This window comes from Nerophis ophidion, linkage group LG23, assembly GCF_033978795.1.
Source record: "Nerophis ophidion isolate RoL-2023_Sa linkage group LG23, RoL_Noph_v1.0, whole genome shotgun sequence".
Classification (NCBI taxonomy): domain Eukaryota; kingdom Metazoa; phylum Chordata; class Actinopteri; order Syngnathiformes; family Syngnathidae; genus Nerophis; species Nerophis ophidion.
Window position 1 is genome coordinate 29,182,480 of NC_084633.1, and position 18,160 is coordinate 29,200,639.

Below are 18,160 nucleotides of genomic sequence, written 5' to 3' on the forward strand. Positions count from 1 at the left end.
ACATGTGATTTCCAGTTCAATTTATAATCAATCATTATTATATCTAGGAATTTGGTTTCATTTACTCTTTCAGTTTCTATTCAGTCTATTCGTATTTGTGTTTGACTTTCTCTTCTACTGTTACTAAAGAGCATTATTTTAGTTTTACTGAGATTCAACAATATTCTGTTTTTGTCAAACAATCATTTTAATTTGTTCATTTCTTCTGTTATCTGTATTAGCGTCTGTGTGTTCTCTCCTGAACAAAAAGCTGTTGTATCATCTGCAAATAATACTAACTTTAAATCATTTGTAACTTTACAAATGTCATTTATATAGAGATTGAATAATTTGGGTCCTAGTATTGATCCCTGAGGTACACCACAGGATATATTTAGCGTTGTAGAATTGTGTTCGCCTAGCTCCACGTATTGTTTCCTGTTCGTTAGATAACTTCTTATTCAGTTTAAGATTAACACTTTGATGCCATATCGGTCGAGTTTTTTGATTAAAATATTGTGATAAATTGTGTCAAATGCTTTAGTTAGATCCATAAACACTGCCGCTGCACATGTTTTACTCTCTATTGCATTGGTAATTTATTCTGTAATTTCAATTAAAACCATTAAGTTGAAACATTAGGTCTGTATCTATATTGGTTCTCTTCAAGTATTCTATTTTGAGAACCGGTTCCCATTATCGAAGCCACTATTCCGTATTTTCGCGACCATAGGGCGCACTGTATTAAAAGGCGCCGTGTCAGTTACGGCTGCTACTTCTGTATTTATCGCATATGTAAGGTGCAGCGTATTTTTTGGGAGCAGGCATGGTTAAACGCTACGCTAGCTTAAAACATACGCTAGCTTAAAACATACACTAGCTTAAAACATACGCTAGCATGCATGGACGCTGTTTTAAAAAGGCACCTTGAGCAAAGCTGAGTTCGGTTGTACTTTATTGAAGTATTTGTCAAACACGCCAAAGTCCCTCTCGTCATTTTCAAAGTCAATCTCGTTGTCCATTAGCATAGCAAGCTAGCACAACAGTAAAAGCCATCTTCTCTTAACCCGTTGCACGCATCAATTCTCTACCGTGTTGGTCCCCTTCTTCTCCACAGTGTGCTTCACCGGGATATCAAAATTGAGCCGCACCTCGTCCATGTTGGTGATGTGTTTGTCGGCAATTTTTTTATTTACAACGCACATAGCAGCACAATATGCTCACTAGGAGGAATGCCTTTAGCGTCCCCTCTCACCTGAAACCTTCACCCGCATGCTGTCCTCAGTCACATCCGCTTTTCCTCCATATAAACAGCGTGCCGGCCCAGTCACATAACATCTACGGCTTTTGGAACTCAGTGCACACACAACAACCTATCTGGATTCGATAAGAAATTCAATAAGGAATTGGTTCGATAAGAGAATTCGATAATGGCGTTGACATCGATAATTTCTTAACGAACATCATCCTTAATAATGTGTGCCACATGAGAAGCTGCGAAACAGCAAAGCAGTTTCTCATGCGTAATTTGTATCCCTGAATGATTTTGTTTACCTAGGCTGCTAAAAAACTCAGAGGCTATATCATTACTAGAAGCCTGTTCCACAGGTTTTCCTGCTTGTCAGGGGATTTTATTTTAATTGTATTATATTTATATAAAATCCCCTGATGAGCAGGGAAACCTTCAAAACAGGCTTGTAGGGATGATATAGCCTCTGTGTTTTTTCCTGACCTAATGTGTATTCCACTCTACCTGGGTAATTATTGGGAACTGTATAATTGATAAACCACAAAAAGCTTCACTATATATGTACAATATATGTGTGTGTGTGTGCATGCGTGAAGACTGCCTAACGATGCATAATAGTACAAAATGTGGACTGTTACAATCATGCCTTGATAAAGATGTTAATAATCTAATCTATGATATTTCTACCCAAATAATGCGTTTGATGATCTCTACATTACATTTTCTACTTTATATCACTGCATGACAATGTCTTAATAACTTTTTCTATTTTGTAATAAAGTGTAATATTTCTAGGTGATTAGCCTGCTAACCGTCTGTCAATAGAAACACTTGTGAATTTGAAATCATTATATCAGTCACAGTTGATGTTATTAGGGGGGACATATAACTCCAGGCTATCTGTGTGGCAGGGAAAAATTATTTCATGGAAACCACACTTCAGGGAGCTATTTATTTATTTAATGTTTTATTTAATTGTGCAAGAGATGCTACTGTGCCAAAATACTCCATGCACTTTTTTGTATTTGATTATTTACTTGTTTTTAAATTAACAAGCTTCAGGCATTTAAACAAAGTTCAGTGTGGCAGTTTGTCCACAGTTTGTATTATTTTAAATTCCAATTATTCTAGTATTATTCTAAATCTTAAGGCCAATATGTCACCTGCGGTCCCCTCCAAGGTTTCTCAATGTAGCCCTTGGGTTGAATTTTTTCTTGCCCTGATGTGGGATCTGAGCCGAGGATGTCGTTGTGGCTTGTGCAGCCCTCTGAGACACCTGGCTACATGAATAAACTTTTATTCATTGATTTTTACTGTAAATTAATATTTGTTCCAAATATCGGTTATCTTTCACTACTAATAATCCATATCGAACCCTGAAAAAATCATATCGGTCGATATCTATAAAGAACATGGAGTGGGGCGGCAGAAGAGGAAAACAAATCTCTTTGCAGCCAAAAAGGTGGCCAAGGAACACACCCAGGCTGAAGAAAAACATAACTTTCTAACATGTCGATGATGAGCAGATTTCTACTGTGTGTGAGTCAGAGCGCAAGAGAAAGACTCACAGTAAGAAGGTACTCCACAGCTCTATGAGGGTTGTTGAAGCTGGCCCGTAGCGCTGCTACCACTCTCTCCCTCTCATAACCCATAGACATGATCTCGGTTAACATTGCTTCATACTCTGCTCCAGTCACTGGAAAAAAAAAAAACATTTTCAAAATTAGCTGTGTATGCAACACCAGGAGATTTCAGTTGTACCTTCTCGAATAACTTTTAGCATGATCATGGTCAGTTTTACTTCAAGACTTAAATCAAAAGGTGTTAACGAGGGAGGTGCTGATCGATCGGACGATTTTTGTGAAAAAGTATGTGATTGGGTATTGCCGAATAATGCCTTTTATTGTTGATCATAAATGCCGATCCACTCTGGCTGACAAGCGGCTAGCAGTGAATTATGTGTCTCCATACACAGTGTGAAGCCGCTCGCCCAAACTAATAATAATCACCTCAATTACTGCAAAAAAACTACATTTATTAGTATAATTTTCACCTACTATTATCACTGGAGGATGGGGTTTAACAGGTTACACAAGGAAAAAAAGCCAGGTGCAGGCATACTAAGAGCTAAGCTAACCCCGCTTTAAAAAACACCAGGAAGTAAGTGTGTAGTTTAAAAAGTGTAGATTTGAACGACGTTACAGCAGAAAGTCAGTAGTTATTACCGGAAATTGACAAGTAGATTAATTAGTCTTGAGAAAGGAAAAATCAAGTGGTAGTGTGCCAGCATTTTCACAGTCACACGTAAAAGGAGGATTGCATCGATTAATAAATTGGTGGTGTCGATATTAAGGGGAGAATAAGTATACAAAGTGATTCAATTGATATTTTCTCAAAATTATTTTTATTTTTATTGTAGTTGTAGGGGACGGCGTGGCAAAGTTGGTAGAGTGGCTGTAACTGCAATCTGAGGGTTACTGGTTCAATCTCCACCTTCTACCATCCTAGTCACGTCCGTTGTATCCTTGGGCAAGACACTTCACCCTTGCTCCTGATGGGTCCTGGTGACCGCCTTGCATGGCAACTCCCGCCGTCAGTGTGTGAATGGGCGAATGTGGAAATACTGTCAAAGCGCTTTGGGCTCCTTAAAAAGGGGCAGAAAAGCACTATACAAGTACAACCCATTTACCATAGTTCATGTTTACCAACTCAGAGAATAATTCCCTGGAAAACAGGAGGGCTTTGAGGGCAAAACCCAAAGGACTTAAATGAGTAGTCGATAGTAGTTTTTGCTTTTATTTAAATATTTTGTACGACTGACTTTGTTTTTTTCAAACAATTGTGTAAAAACAATAAGGTAGTTTTAATAATGTGGTGATATTGTTTAACTGTTAATGGCATTCACCATAAACAGATTGAAAATTGTGCAGTTTAAACATGTGATCGGTGTTGGTATCGACCGACCTCACTAATGGATGATTGTATCGGAATCGGCAACATAAAACCTTGATCGGAACTTCCCTAGTGTTAACATGAGGATCTGAATCTTTCAGACTTTTGGGAGAAACAGATGGAGTACTTAAAGATATATTTATATTCCACGTCAGATACATACACAGTGATCTGAAATAGCAACATGACATAAAGGCATGTGCACAATCTATGAGGTGGCCTGAGCAGAATCTCTGTTCTTAATTAGGACTGCACAATAGACACAGCTTTTCTTACAGCTTAAATATAGGTAGGATTTATTGCTCTGTGGCCTGTAAAACAGCAGCTGCAGTATCTGGCATAACATATGTAACCCACGTTGTATAAATGGTTGTGACTAGACCCAGGCTGACACTTGATAAGTCAATTAATCAAACGATAAACAAGAATTAACTTAATAACTTTGCCAGGCTTGATAAATCCCTATGTGCATGTGTTACAAGCTTTTTGCATCTGTTTCAGCAGCTGGGGGTGATTGTACTGGATGCAAATAAACTAATAATTATAACCGCTGTTAAACTCCTAAGGGTTGGTATTATCGTATCCAATTAAAATTATTGATTAAGTGTGATTGATAAACACACTTTGGTAAAAATTATGGACCGACTAACGTTTGCTCGCTGGCTAGCGTAAATGCTATATGAAAACAAAAGACAACATCTTTCCCCATTAAGGAACAACACCTGTATAAACATATTACTGTTTAAACAACTAAGATACAGTACTCACATTAAACATAAAGGCCAGCTGTTTTTGCAAAAATGTGATCAGTCTAAATTTGACAGTGTCGAGTTGAAAGAGGGTGTTTTCAACAAAAAGTGATCAAATACGTGACATTGCATAAACCAAAAGTGATCACCCAATTTGCATTTTTGAAAAAAAAAAAAACATTCTAAAACATTAACAAACTAAGATTAAATAAAGAAAAGAAGATAAAAAAGGTATTGAAAAATGCATTTAATCAGAATTTTGAAAAGTTTATATTTCAATTACAATGCTAAATTATTAGGGCTGTTAAAGTGAACACGATAAATCAAATCAAATCAACTTTATTTATAAAGCACATTTAAAATTTACCACAGGGGTAGCCAAAGTGCTGTACAATGGGCAGGTTAAAAGATAATACGAGAACCGAGCAAACCCAACACAACACAAACAGAACACGATAAAAAATAAATAAATAGAACATAAAAACATAACGTGTTAGATCCGGTCTTACTACCACAAAAAAATTAAAAATCATCTTACATTACAATCATGCTTTGTCAAGAATGTTTTGTAATGTTTTCTACGTTTTTCTACCTAAATAAATGTTTTCTGGCACATTGGAATCAAGTGTATATTATTTTATAGCATGCTCTGATTGATAGTCCTCAATTACAGAATGTTTATCAGGCTGAATATTACACTTTAATAATAAATGGAGAAGGTTAAAACATTGTCATGCAAAGATATGAATACCATTAACTTGTACAACATGTACAGAATATCAGAAGCATATGTTCAGATAGAAATATCACAGTTTACATTAACAAACATCTTTAACAACCAAACCATGATGGTTGTAAAAAAAAAAACATTTTGTGTTATTCATGCATAAAACTGGTTTCTAAACACGTTGTAGCTCCTCCTCTGAATACAGGTGCTCCTACAGCAGGAATGCAAATTCTGTATTCCCACAAAATATAAAATTTGGCAAGACAACAACACACTGCAGAAATGTTAGTTAAATTCTCATTAAAAGCATGTTCATGTCCTTTTTCATTAAAGCAAACAAAGTGTCCAATCATGGTAATATAAACTTGAAAATTATCTGTCCAGGATACACGTTCTCACAAAAAATTATACTTATCAGCAATAAATCAGGGTTAATTTTGAGTTTACTATGAACAAACAAAACTTTTAATCGTTTGACAGTCCTATAAAACATACAAGAAATACAAGCGTATCGCATTTGAAAGGTTATACTTGCATTAATATAATGTATTATGTCCGGCTTATGTGGTCTTAAAATATTGTTGACAATAATGTCGTTTATCAGCAATATCCATCCATCCATTTCCTACCGCTTATTCCCTTTTGGGGTCGCGGGGGGTGCTGGCGCCTATCTCAGCTACAATCATCCAACCAAATTTGTCATCAGCCCAGACCTAGTTGTGACACGTATTTGTTCTGTTTGTTTTTTATCCAAAACATGAGCAATTACTAATTTGAAAATCAAGCCACACTATATGGGCTATATGACCAGCTGTGCATCAACAAAGTTGTAGTGACGGAGCATCAACAAAAGAAACTATTTTAACTAAACCAGTTGAGCAGGCCAAGCATCCAATCGTTGTTCATGTTTAAATAAAATATAGCATTCATAAACTTGCAAAATGATACCAAAAAGTGATTTATTCACTCTAAAAAACCAAGATGTTACTTCTCTATGTGATGTTTGTAAGGTTGGCGGTGACTGAGTGATGACATACCTAATGCAGAGGATGCGTCCAAACCCTGGCCACCTCCACTGGAACTACACAACAAAAAAGTTACAAAGAAAATAATTAACTTTATAGAATGTACCAGGAGTTACACTTTAAACATGAGCCAAGACAAACAGGGAGGAGCATAGTACTGGTATGAAAAGAAAATGTCCTTTGGACATATGTACACCCTTAGATGAAAAAGGAATGAATACAATTTAGGAGGAATTGAAACAAACCAAAGGTGTCAAATCTTTTTCACCGATGGCCACATACTGAGAAATAAAAAAAATAAAAACTACTGGGCCCAATTTGAAACATTTTGTACATGAAATATTCTAAAACCAATGCAATGCTATGAAATTTGAAAATCTGTTATTTTAGCTTTTGTGTATCCATACATCCATCCATTTTCTACCGCTTGTCCCATTCGGTATCGCGGGGAGTGCTGGAGCCTATCTCAGCTGCATTCTGGCGGAAAGCGGGGTACACATGGGACCAGTCGCCACCTTCTTGCAGGGCCAACACAGATAGAAAGACAACATTCATACACTAGTGCCAATTTAGTGTTGCAAATCCATCTATCCCCAGGTGCATGTCTTTGGAGGTGGAAGGAAGCCGGAGTACCCGGAGGATATCCACGCAGCCACGGGGAGAACATGGAAACTCCACATTGAAAGACCCCGAGCCCGGGGTTGAACTCAGGACCTTCGTATTGTGAGGCATATGCAGTAACCCATGTGCAATAGGTGATAAAATAGTTGTTAAAGTTGTGTCTAATAGACCACATTATTAAGTATTATACTTCATTATTAATGAATCAGAATCATCAGAATGAATTAAATCAGAACAAATCGAAAGAAAGCCAAAACAAATCTAGCTCCAGGACCAAAATTGACCCTGGGAAGCACTTTGGAGAACCTTTGCCTGATTAAACTAAAAAGCAAGCAAAATCAACTTGTTTTCATTAAGGGCCGTATCACAGTAATGGCTGCCTTCTCAGTGATGTTTTTTTTAAATAATTCAAATTATGCATGTAATGACCTGTGATAATTCATGATTAATCAAAATTCAACTGTGATGCATCTGCTTTAAAGGCCTACTGCAATTCACCGCTTTCCCCCAACGGCATTGTTCTTTATAGTCTTTATTATTAAATGGACAAATTGCAAAAGATTCAGCAACACGGATGCCCAGAATACTGTGTAATTATGCAATCAGAGCAGACGACTTTTAGACGCTAGTGGTGCAGCGCTAATATTTCCTGACAGTCCGTGACGTCACGCGTCATCATTCCGCGACGTTTTCAACAAGAAACTTGCGGGAAATTTAAAATTGCGATTTAGTAAACTAAAAAGGCCGTTTTGGCATGTGTTTCAATGTTAATATTTCATCATTGATATATAAACTATCAGACTGCGTGGTCAGTAGTAGTGGGTTTCAGTAGGCCTTTAAAAAAAATTTTTTCACAGCATTAATACTAAATGTGTAGTCACCTCATGATATTGAACCATTTTTGATGCATATGAGTATTAGATTGTTTTTTACATATGTTTCTTTGAAATCCTTATTATATTTATGTTCACAAAAATGTTTTGTAATACAGTATAAAATATATGCATTTTTTTCCTGTAAAAATTTAAAGAACGAATGCATTTAGTTTCGCAGGCCACATAAAATGCTGTGGCGGGCCAGATCTGGCCCCCGGGCTTTGAGTTTGACATCTTTGCTATAAAGAATGAAGAGTTACACATTTAATAAGCAAACAGGCACAATGATCACACACTTTCAATATGAAAAGTCCACAGAAGCTTGAAAGTAACATTGCTGAATTAATTTTGTCAACATTACTTAGCACCTCGTTCATAAAAAGTCAATCCCCAATCACAGTAAAGAAATATGTAGTTAGAAAAATCACTGCACTGAAATATTTTTCAAACATCTTAAAATGTCAGACTGCCACAAAATACAATTGTAATGACATCATCTACCTGGCTGGTTGTTGGGTTTCTGTTGCTGTAGGACTTGGCTCCTCCTTGGTCTCCTCGGGGGGTGTGAGGGTAGCTGCAGGAGTCGAGGCTGGAGCTGACGGTGGGGTTGAGGCCGGGACAGATGTTGACGTTGAACCAGCATCCTGGGCAGGGAGTTTGGGGGCTTCCGAAGCAAGAGGCTCCGCGCCCGCAGCTGCAGGCTTAACCTTTGTTCAGGTTTAAACCAAAACAGTTTATTGTAAGATTACAAACTTCATATTTTCACATTCATCTAGGCTCAATATTAGCTTCACCTGCACACAATCTAATGAGATTAGAGGTGCAACGATAAAGTTGATTATACATCTTGTGTTGCTTCTATTAATTGTTGTGTCACATACAGATTTGGGTCGACATGTTTGTTGTTGCTAATAACACATAATGCCATTGGTCTGCCACTGTATAGGCAGCAGGAGGGCTCACTGTTGCTAATTTAGCAACTTTGTGGCTAGACCCCTATACTTTAAAAAAATAAATAAATAAAGTAAAGTCTATTGGTAAAACAAAAACAAAAAACTTAAATATTGGAAAGTCCTTAACGTTTTAAAAGGCAAGGTGAGTCCACATTTTTGATTTAAACAATGCCAATACTTTAAGACATCCAACATATTAATGCTGCTGTTTCTTCTTCTTCTTGACCCACTTATTAGCCACTTGCACGAGGAGCACCTCCTGTCTTGAGCATGTGAAACAGTGACTCAACGAAGGAAGTTTAAACAAGCAAAATAAAACATACTTGGTGAGAGCGCATAGATAATTTCATCATTATTTGGTCACACTATCCCAAGCATGTGTTTTTTTTCTCTTCAGTAGTTTGAATTTGTAAGTGATGCCACGATAGCAAATGGCAAAAAAAGTACAGTTTATCAAAAAAAACTGATCATCAACCAGTTTTAAAATGTATTTACTGTAATTGCCTTTACACTGTGAATGGTATCTGGTGCATATTACAAAGACTGGACAGCCACAATTAGATTTGCCGGTTTTTGTAGCCTTGCTTATAAACACCAGGGTTTTTCCCAGACTGCCATTAAACCTGTAACTGTGGGGGAGTCGCTAGTGGTCAATGGGACTTCATCATATAATTTGCATAACATGCAACGATGCATATATTTTCTTTAAAAGAAAGAAATGTTATACAGAGTTCATTTAAAAACAAATGTGTTAATTAGTAGTACTAATATTTTTTTCTTGATATCATTTTGCTCTATTTTTCAAATTTTGCTGATTATTGTACAATGTAAATTTTACAGATTTTCTTAATCCTTTCAGTGAATGTTTATTCATCAAAAACAACCATCAACAAATCTAGTGTCTTTTCTGGTGTTATTGGAGACTGTACTTGGGGGTTTAGAGACTCTTTACTTCTGTCGCTGCATGTCTGCTACAGCGAGCCTGAGATCCCATTGAAAGGGGATTGGTGGAGAATGAGCAAGTGTTGTTGTGTGTCTGGGAGTGACTAGAATTGTTAGCATAAGATTAACAATAAAACTTGAAAAAAATAAACGTTGGACTTTGTGTAGCTTCTTCTGGACGCTACAATACATTACTTCAACTTGTTTTCACATGGAAAAAACTAATCATTTTGAAAGTGTGGCAGCCATTATTATGCCAAAGCAAACCACCACCATCACTACATGTGGGGGAAACCCTGAACACATTATAATGGGACTGCATGTAAATATGCAGCATGTAATTACAACTCTGTAATTACTCGTTATGTCATTGAATACAAATAAAAGCTGGCTTTGTTGCCACGGCGATATCTAGATGGCATTGTACTTGTTTCCTACAACATATTTGCAACTATATATTATGATTTTACATATTTCAGAACCCTCTCGAGCAGAGGTCTTTAACCAGAGGTACTGCAAGGGGGCCGTGAATTTTTCGTTTGATTTTTTTCAAAATACGTTTTTATATTCCCCCAGCTATTTTTTAGCAAATGTAAATGTCTTTAAATACACATGAACACTGAGGCTACATACTTGTCTTGTAATTGAAGGTGGACAAATGACATAACACAAATGAATATATTATTTTTATACCAAAATTTAAGATGGATAGTAATTAGCAATTTAGTTGTCATCTAGTGATAAATTATCTAGTTGTCAGCTAGCGGTTAGCGTTCTAGTTGCCAGCTAACATTTAACGCTCTACTTGCCAGCCGATGATTGTCTCTAGCTATTGGCGCTCTAGTTGTCAACTAGCGATTGACTTGTTAGTTGTCAGGTAGCAATTAGGTCTTAAGTTGCCAGCTAGCGATCAGTGTACAAGTTATCTGCTAGCGATTAACGTTTTAGCTGTCAGATAGCGAATGACACGTTGGTTGTCGGCTAGCGATTGGCACTTTGATGCCATCTATGGATTAACATCATTAATGTTGTAGTTGAGAGCTGACAAGTAGCGCGCTAGTTGTCAGCTAGCGATTAGCGTGCCTGTTGCAAGATGGTGACTTGTGCTCAAGTTACCAGCTAGCTATTAACGCATTTGTTGCTTGTTAGCGATTTAAGCGCCAGTTTCCAGCTAGTGACTAGCTGCACAATATTGTTATTCAATTATTGTTAAGTATTACAGAATAGTAAAGTACCTTTAGGACCAGTTTGATGTAAAATACGATCATAATATCATACAAAATATACACGTAGAAGTCCTGCTCCTTCTCTTCATCAGTTTGGGGGTCCTTGGCCTGGAAAAAGTGGAAAACCTGTGCTCTTGATTGCAATTTTCTGGTCAGAGCCATCTAAAAAGCACTCACAGGTGTCTGACACCAAAAAAGACACATAAAAAAAAAAAGAAAGTTTAATTTGTATTTGTTATGCTCATGTTTTTTTTCTCACACGCGTCAGAGCCAATTAGAATAATTATACAGCAATGTCATTGCAATGTGTGTGGCATAAGAGCAGAGGTTTACCAAAGTGTGGGGCCCTTGCCTGGGTAATATATCGATGTTATTGCTATGTTTCAGTTTTCGGTTGCGGACAATTTAAAAAATATATTTTTTCCCCCCACTTGCTACTTTACTATAGCCGAGTGCAGGAAATACAACTATTTACGAGGCAAACAAAATGCAACAAACTAACTACTGGCTAAAAAAATCACCTTATTATTGCGGAATCATTTACACCAGGTATGTACGATGATGTCATGTATGATGAGAAAGAAGCACAATTCTAAGAGCGATCACTGAAGCAGTTGCTCTGGAGTCCACTAAGATGTGTGAATGAAAAAGGCTGGGTTTACTTTATCTACTTACTGAAACAAACTATAGTCCTCCCAATATTTTACTTCACTATTTATTTAGATGCAATATATTAATATGACATTTTTATTTAAAGAAGTATCTCATTCAAGACTGAAGTTTGAAATTTGCACTTTTTTTATTTCAATGTTGGAGATTATTTGCATGCAAAATGTGCAATGCCACATTTTTGTTAACAAATGTATTCGATTCAATCAGAAGTATTGCTTCCCAAGGGAAGCCCTTAATTTATTTATTTGAACATTATTCCATAAAAAGTATCATCTATAACTAGTCTTAAAATAACAACTCTATATAAATTAGATAATTGCCAAGAGAATAAAGCAGTGTATGCAATGTCATTTCAAACTTCTAGATTTTGAATAAAACAAAAACATGTTTTGAATTATCTCTGTCATTTGCATTTAATGTTGTTGTTTTTTTTCAAGTAGGGGAAAAATTCGGGAGAGACACAACTCAATTTTTGGGTTATTAATCAGACATTTTGATTACTGCTGTACAGGCCAAAAGCTTGGACTCACCTTCTCATTCAATGCTTTTTCTTTATTTTCATGACTATTTACATTGTACATTGTCACTGAAGGCATCAAAACTATGACACCTGTGAAGTGTCATGTCACGTGTCTCTTGAAGCTCATCGAGAGAATGCCAAGAGTGCAAAACAGTAATCAGAGCAAAGGGTGGGTATTTTTGAAGAAACTAGAATACAAAACACGTTTTCAGTTATTTCACATTTTTTTGTTAAGTACATAACTCCACATGTGTTCATTCGTAGTTTTGATACTTTCAGTGACAATCTATAATGTTCGTGAAAATAAAGAAAATGCACTTAATGAGAAGGTGTGTCCAAACTTTTGGCCTGTACTGTACATAGTCAGAAATGTAATAAGATGAAGCTTATTTTACCTATCCCAGTGTATTTAAAAAATTAAGGGAGAAATAAATTTTTTTGTTTTCCATTAATCACAAAAATGAAATTAAAAAAATATGAAAAAGTTCTATCATGTTAATTTTACATTCTTGGAATTCATTCACAAATTTTTTTTAAATAATTGACATCTTCAAAATAATTGTATTTTGAATTAAAGTTTTGCAGTCTTGGTCTAACTTATTCCATACATTAATCCCAACAAAATACACAATGCTGATTTGCACTCATTCTCACATATGGTTTTAAACACTTTTCTTTTGAAAATTATAGACACTATGTTGTTTTTGAAACAATCCCTGAACATACACAATATAACTTGTTATTGTTTACGTTACATAAATTGTGCTGTATTAAAGTCGACCAATTAATTGCTTTTTTGGTCATGACTTTTCAGGTTTTTCCCTGTATCAAAGATGTCCCTACTAAATGTATGGTGGTATTATAAGTTTAAAAACAATCTTAATTTTATTCTGATTGTGCAGGTGTATCTAATGAAGTGTGTTGCAGATTTTAAAGTGCCATTGAGTACGTTGAGATTTAAGTACTTAAGTTGAAATTTAAAAATATGTATGTTATCGAGTGTGTTAGTTGTATTAAGATCAGATTAAGTGTTTCAAAGTGTGTGAAGAACTTATAAGAAGTTTAAATGGATATAATATTCATATGGCGTCCTGATTATGCGGACATTCACCTACCACAGGTAGGTGAATTTAGGGAACGTCTTAGGGAATGTAACCTGCGATAATCGAGGGAACACTGTACGTTAAATGATCTCACCTTGGACACCATCACCACGACAAAATTCTTCTCATCAATTTTATAGTCCTTAATTTGCGTGTCATCTTGAAGAATCTTCCCAGCATATATCAGCTTCTGTCCAGACACGGGAAAGTTGTCTTTTCCCCTCTCAGCTTCTATCTTCTCTTTTAAGGCTTTAACCTGACAAAAGACAGACACACACAGCTCCGTGACCAATGATGACATGCAACAGCCAGAGCGTAGACATTTCTAATCCTTGGGAATGCACGGCTCAGCTATGTGGAAAATATGACCTCTGGACATGTCTCACATCAGTCGTAGTCTCAGTCTGTTACTCAATACTGTCCACTACATCAGTGTTTTTCAACCTTTTCTGAGCGAAGGCACATTTTTTCATTGAAAAAATCCCTAGGCACACAACCAGCAGATATCCTTGCAAAATTAAACTCAGAAGCAAAAAAAAGTTGTTCTCGCAATTGTTGGATATGAATTCAAACCATAACCAAGCATGCATCACTATAGCTCTTGTCTCAAAGTAGGTTTACTGTCACATCACGCCGTGACTTATTTAGAATTTTTAGCTGTTTTCCTGTGTAGTGTTTTAGTTCTTGTCTTGCACTCCTACTTTGGTGGCTTTTCCTCTTTTCTTTGTATTTTCCTGTAGAAGTTTCATGTCTTCCCTGAACGCTACTCCTCCCACCTGCTTTGTTTGCGCAATCAAGACTATTTAAGTTATTTTTATCCTTCTTTGTGGGGAAATTGTTGATTGTACAGATGTACTTTGTCAACGCCGTCTGCTCCACACGCTGTAAGTCTTTGCTGTCGTCCAGCATTCTGTTTTTGTTTACTTTGCAGCCAGTTCAGTTTTAGTTTCGTTTTGCATAGCCATAAGATTAACAATAAAAGTTGAAAAAGATAAATGGGATAGGTGATGTTGGGGGCGTGGAGTGTGCTTTACTGTAAGGTCGGCCACCGCCTCCTTCCTGAAGCTTCTTTTTGGAACTACATCAGTTTGAAAAATGTTCCCAAGAAGAATGTCAATGCCTTTTCTTAGCGGCACTTGCTTTTCATTTGTTTTTGGTTTAAGTGTTAGATACCTTTTTTACGTACACGCTGCCTCCCGCATATTGTGATCACGACAAAACATGCTCCCGACATCTACAAAGCAATTTTGTAACTACCTGCTGCCACCTACTGATATGGAACAATATTACACGGTTACTCTGCCGAGCTTTAGACTTTGATTTGATTGATTGATTGTAGGGCTGGGTGATTTATCGATATACACAATATATCGCGGGTTTGTGTCTTTGCGATATAGAAAATGACTATATCGTGATATTCGAGTATACGTTCTCACGCAGTTGCTTTTAGCCATGAGCATTACATTACAGGCTCTTCTCGCTCTTTCCTGTCTGTCCTTCTCACAGACAAGTGCACCTTCTTATACACGTCACATACTGTCACGTCATACGTCACATATGTATACGCCCTCGCAGAGCAGAGACATAGCAGCATGGGTAACGTTAGCTGTGATGCTAGCTGAGCCGTTCGAGTGGTGATACGAGAGAGAGAAAGTGCAAATGAAGGAAGGATTAACTCCCAAGAAAACCAGCAGGGGGTCCATCGTCTGGCGGTGGTTTGGCTTCAAGCGGGAATATGTCGAACAGACAACCGTTATTTGTCAAGTGTGGGCCAACAGCGTTGCTATAAAAAGTAGCATTACTGCTAATATGTAGCATCATTTGAAAAGGTCACCCGCTAGAGAATGAGGAGTGTTTGAAACTCCGCATATCAACATCTCCAATCGGTGCCACACGCCCAAACCATCAAAATGCGGAGGCAAACATTTCCAGATCAACACCGTATGAAAAAAATAGTCAACAAGAGAATTTAATAACGTCCGTAGTAACCTACCACATACCAAAGTATTTCCTATTATGCAGCTCATTTTTATTTGACACGTAAAATGTCTCTGACAATTTTGCACTCTCTGTTTTGGAAATTACATGATCGTTTGCGTCATTGCTTAATAACTCTTTAATAAATACAGTTTTGGTCAACTGACTTAGTTGTGATTTCATTCTCTGCAAGAAAGTTTAAAATGACCATACATCAATGCAGTATGAAGAAGAATGTTTTAATGTAGACACAGAATCAGCATACTGCTGTGATTACATGTATCAAGTGTTCATTCAAGGCCAAGGCAAAATATCGAGATATATATCGTGTATCGCGATATGGTTTAATAATATCGAGATATAAAAAAAAAGGCCAGCCCTAATTGATTGAAACTTTTATTAATAGATTGCACAGTACAGTACATATTTCGAAGATGTTTTTCAACTTGTTTAAGTCGGGGTCCACGGTACCTTTGCAGATTATAATTACTGGTTTGCAAAAATTATTTTTAACCCAATTAGGTGAAATTACATAATCTCCCACGGAACACCAGACTGTATCTCACGGCACACTATATACTATAACAGTGCTTCTCAACCTTTTTTCAGTGATGTACCCCCCTGTGAACATTTTTTTAATTCAACTACCCCCTAATCAGAAGCAAAGCATTTTTGGTTGAAAAAAATAAATAAAGAAGTAAAATAAAGCAATGTGTCATCAGTTTCTGATTCATTAAATTGTATAACAGTGCAACATATTGCTCATTTGTAGTGGTCTTTCTTGAACTATTTGGAAAAAAAAGATATAAAAATAAATAAAACCTTGTTGAAAAATAAACAAGTGATCAATTAATAATAAAGGTTTCTACACATAAAAGTAATCGTCAACTTAAAGTGGCCTCTTTGGGGATTGTAATAGAGATCGATCTGGATTCATGAACTTAATTCTAAACATTTCTTCACAAAAAAGGAAATCTTTAACATCAATATTTATGGAACATGTCCACAAAAAATCTAGCTGTCAACACTGAATATTGCATTGTTGCATTTCTTTTCAGTTTATGAACTTACATTCATATTTTGTTGAAGTATTATTCAATAAATATATTAATGAAGGATTTTCGAATTGTTGCTATTTTTAGAATATGTTTTAAAAATCTCACGCACCCCTTGGCATACCTTCAAGTACCCCCAGGGGTACGCGTACCCCCAATTGAGAATCACTGTACTAAATAAATGATAAATGGGTTGTACTTGTATAGCGCTTTTCTACCTTCAAGGTAATCAAAGCGCTTTGACACTACTTCCACATTTACCCATTCACACACACATTCACACACTGATGGAGGGAGCTGCCATGCAAGGCGCTAACCAGCACCCATCAGGAGCAAGGGTGAAGTGTCTTGCTCAGGACACAACGGACGTGAGGAGGTTGGTACTAGGTGGGAATTGAACCAGGGACCCTCGGGTTGCGCACGGCCACTCTTCCACTGCGCCACGCCGTCCCTACTACAATATAGGGAGGATATCAATACGGGACTAAACTCTTGACAAAGTCTGTATTGGGGTAAAAGTTGACGAGTAAGATCCTGCTTCTGAAAATATATGTAGCACGTGTGGGAAGTTGTGTAAGTAACTTAAAACAGCGTCATGGCCCTGTCAAGGCTGCATATCTGGGCTCTGACCATGCTAACAGATTTAGCCTGCTACACACCAATGTTGCTACACCAATTCGGTCAATGGCAATTAGCAGCGTCATTAGCGTTGGCATAAACATGATATAACACAAACCATTGTATTTAATAAAGCCACGTCGGACACACATGTATGACAACAAACATTACAAACTCACAGAAGGCACTGCAGATACTTTTTTATTGGTTCTTTGGGCGAGCTAGGTGGCTAAAGCTAACAAGTAAGGTTTCGCGTTGTTACCATGCGGGTTGTTTTTTTTAAACACACATAGTGTGAGGATACCGATTAAAACCTCTCAAATGTGACATTTAACATAAACAAACAGAAAGTAGCGGGTCGAATCGCTGTTTCCGCAGCGAGCGGTGTCGCTAAAGTTAGCCTGCTAAATGTTAGCGAGTTAGCTCGCTAGCGTTAGCAGGTTAGCTGGCTAAGGCTACTCACCGTTTGTTCGGCGTCTATCTCGATTTGAATGGTCTGCTGTTGGAGTGTTTTTAGTATGATCTTCATGGTTGTAACCGCGTGTTATTTCAGAGGGTTGAGTGCCAGTTAGTTTGCTTTAAAAAGTGGACGTGACGGGCGGGATGAAAGCTAGCCGCCAAATGTGCGTCTCCATGAGCACTCAGCAAATCGCCATCTTTGGTGACACAGGCTGGCGGTGCGGCGAGAGAAGCCCCGCCGGGAGAGAGAGAGAGAGAGAGAGAGAGAGAGAGAGAGAGAGAGAGAGAGAGAGAGAGAGAGAGAGAGAGAGAGTGCGGGATCTCGTTGGCTGCTGCGCGACTTGGGCGGCGAAGTCGTCCAGGGTCGAGTTTGTTGGCTGTAATAGTTTTATTACACATTCACACATTCAAAATGGGATAAACATATGGATACCTTTCGATTATTGCCATTACGTCAT

At 37.2% G+C, this 18,160-nt stretch overlaps 1 protein-coding gene across 2 annotated transcripts in view; it reads right to left on the reverse strand.

Annotated features, from left to right (window-relative positions):
* The window catches only part of LOC133541879 (UV excision repair protein RAD23 homolog A-like), a 38,877-nt gene extending 20,929 nt beyond the window's left edge, over positions 1-17,948 (reverse strand). The window contains exons 1-5 of one of the 2 annotated variants that reach the window (XM_061885599.1): positions 17,707-17,943; positions 13,688-13,849; positions 8,679-8,884; positions 6,694-6,737; positions 2,797-2,924 (exon numbers count right to left, since the gene is read on the reverse strand). In XM_061885599.1, coding sequence (XP_061741583.1) covers positions 2,797-2,924; positions 6,694-6,737; positions 8,679-8,884; positions 13,688-13,849; positions 17,707-17,772 — 606 coding nt within the window. In that variant the 5' untranslated portion in view covers positions 17,773-17,943. Of the gene's footprint in view, positions 1-2,796; positions 2,925-6,693; positions 6,738-8,678; positions 8,885-13,687; positions 13,850-17,706 lie in introns of both variants that reach the window. The other variant, XM_061885597.1, reaches the window with a different exon arrangement.
* Positions 17,949-18,160: the final 212 nt, after the last annotated feature.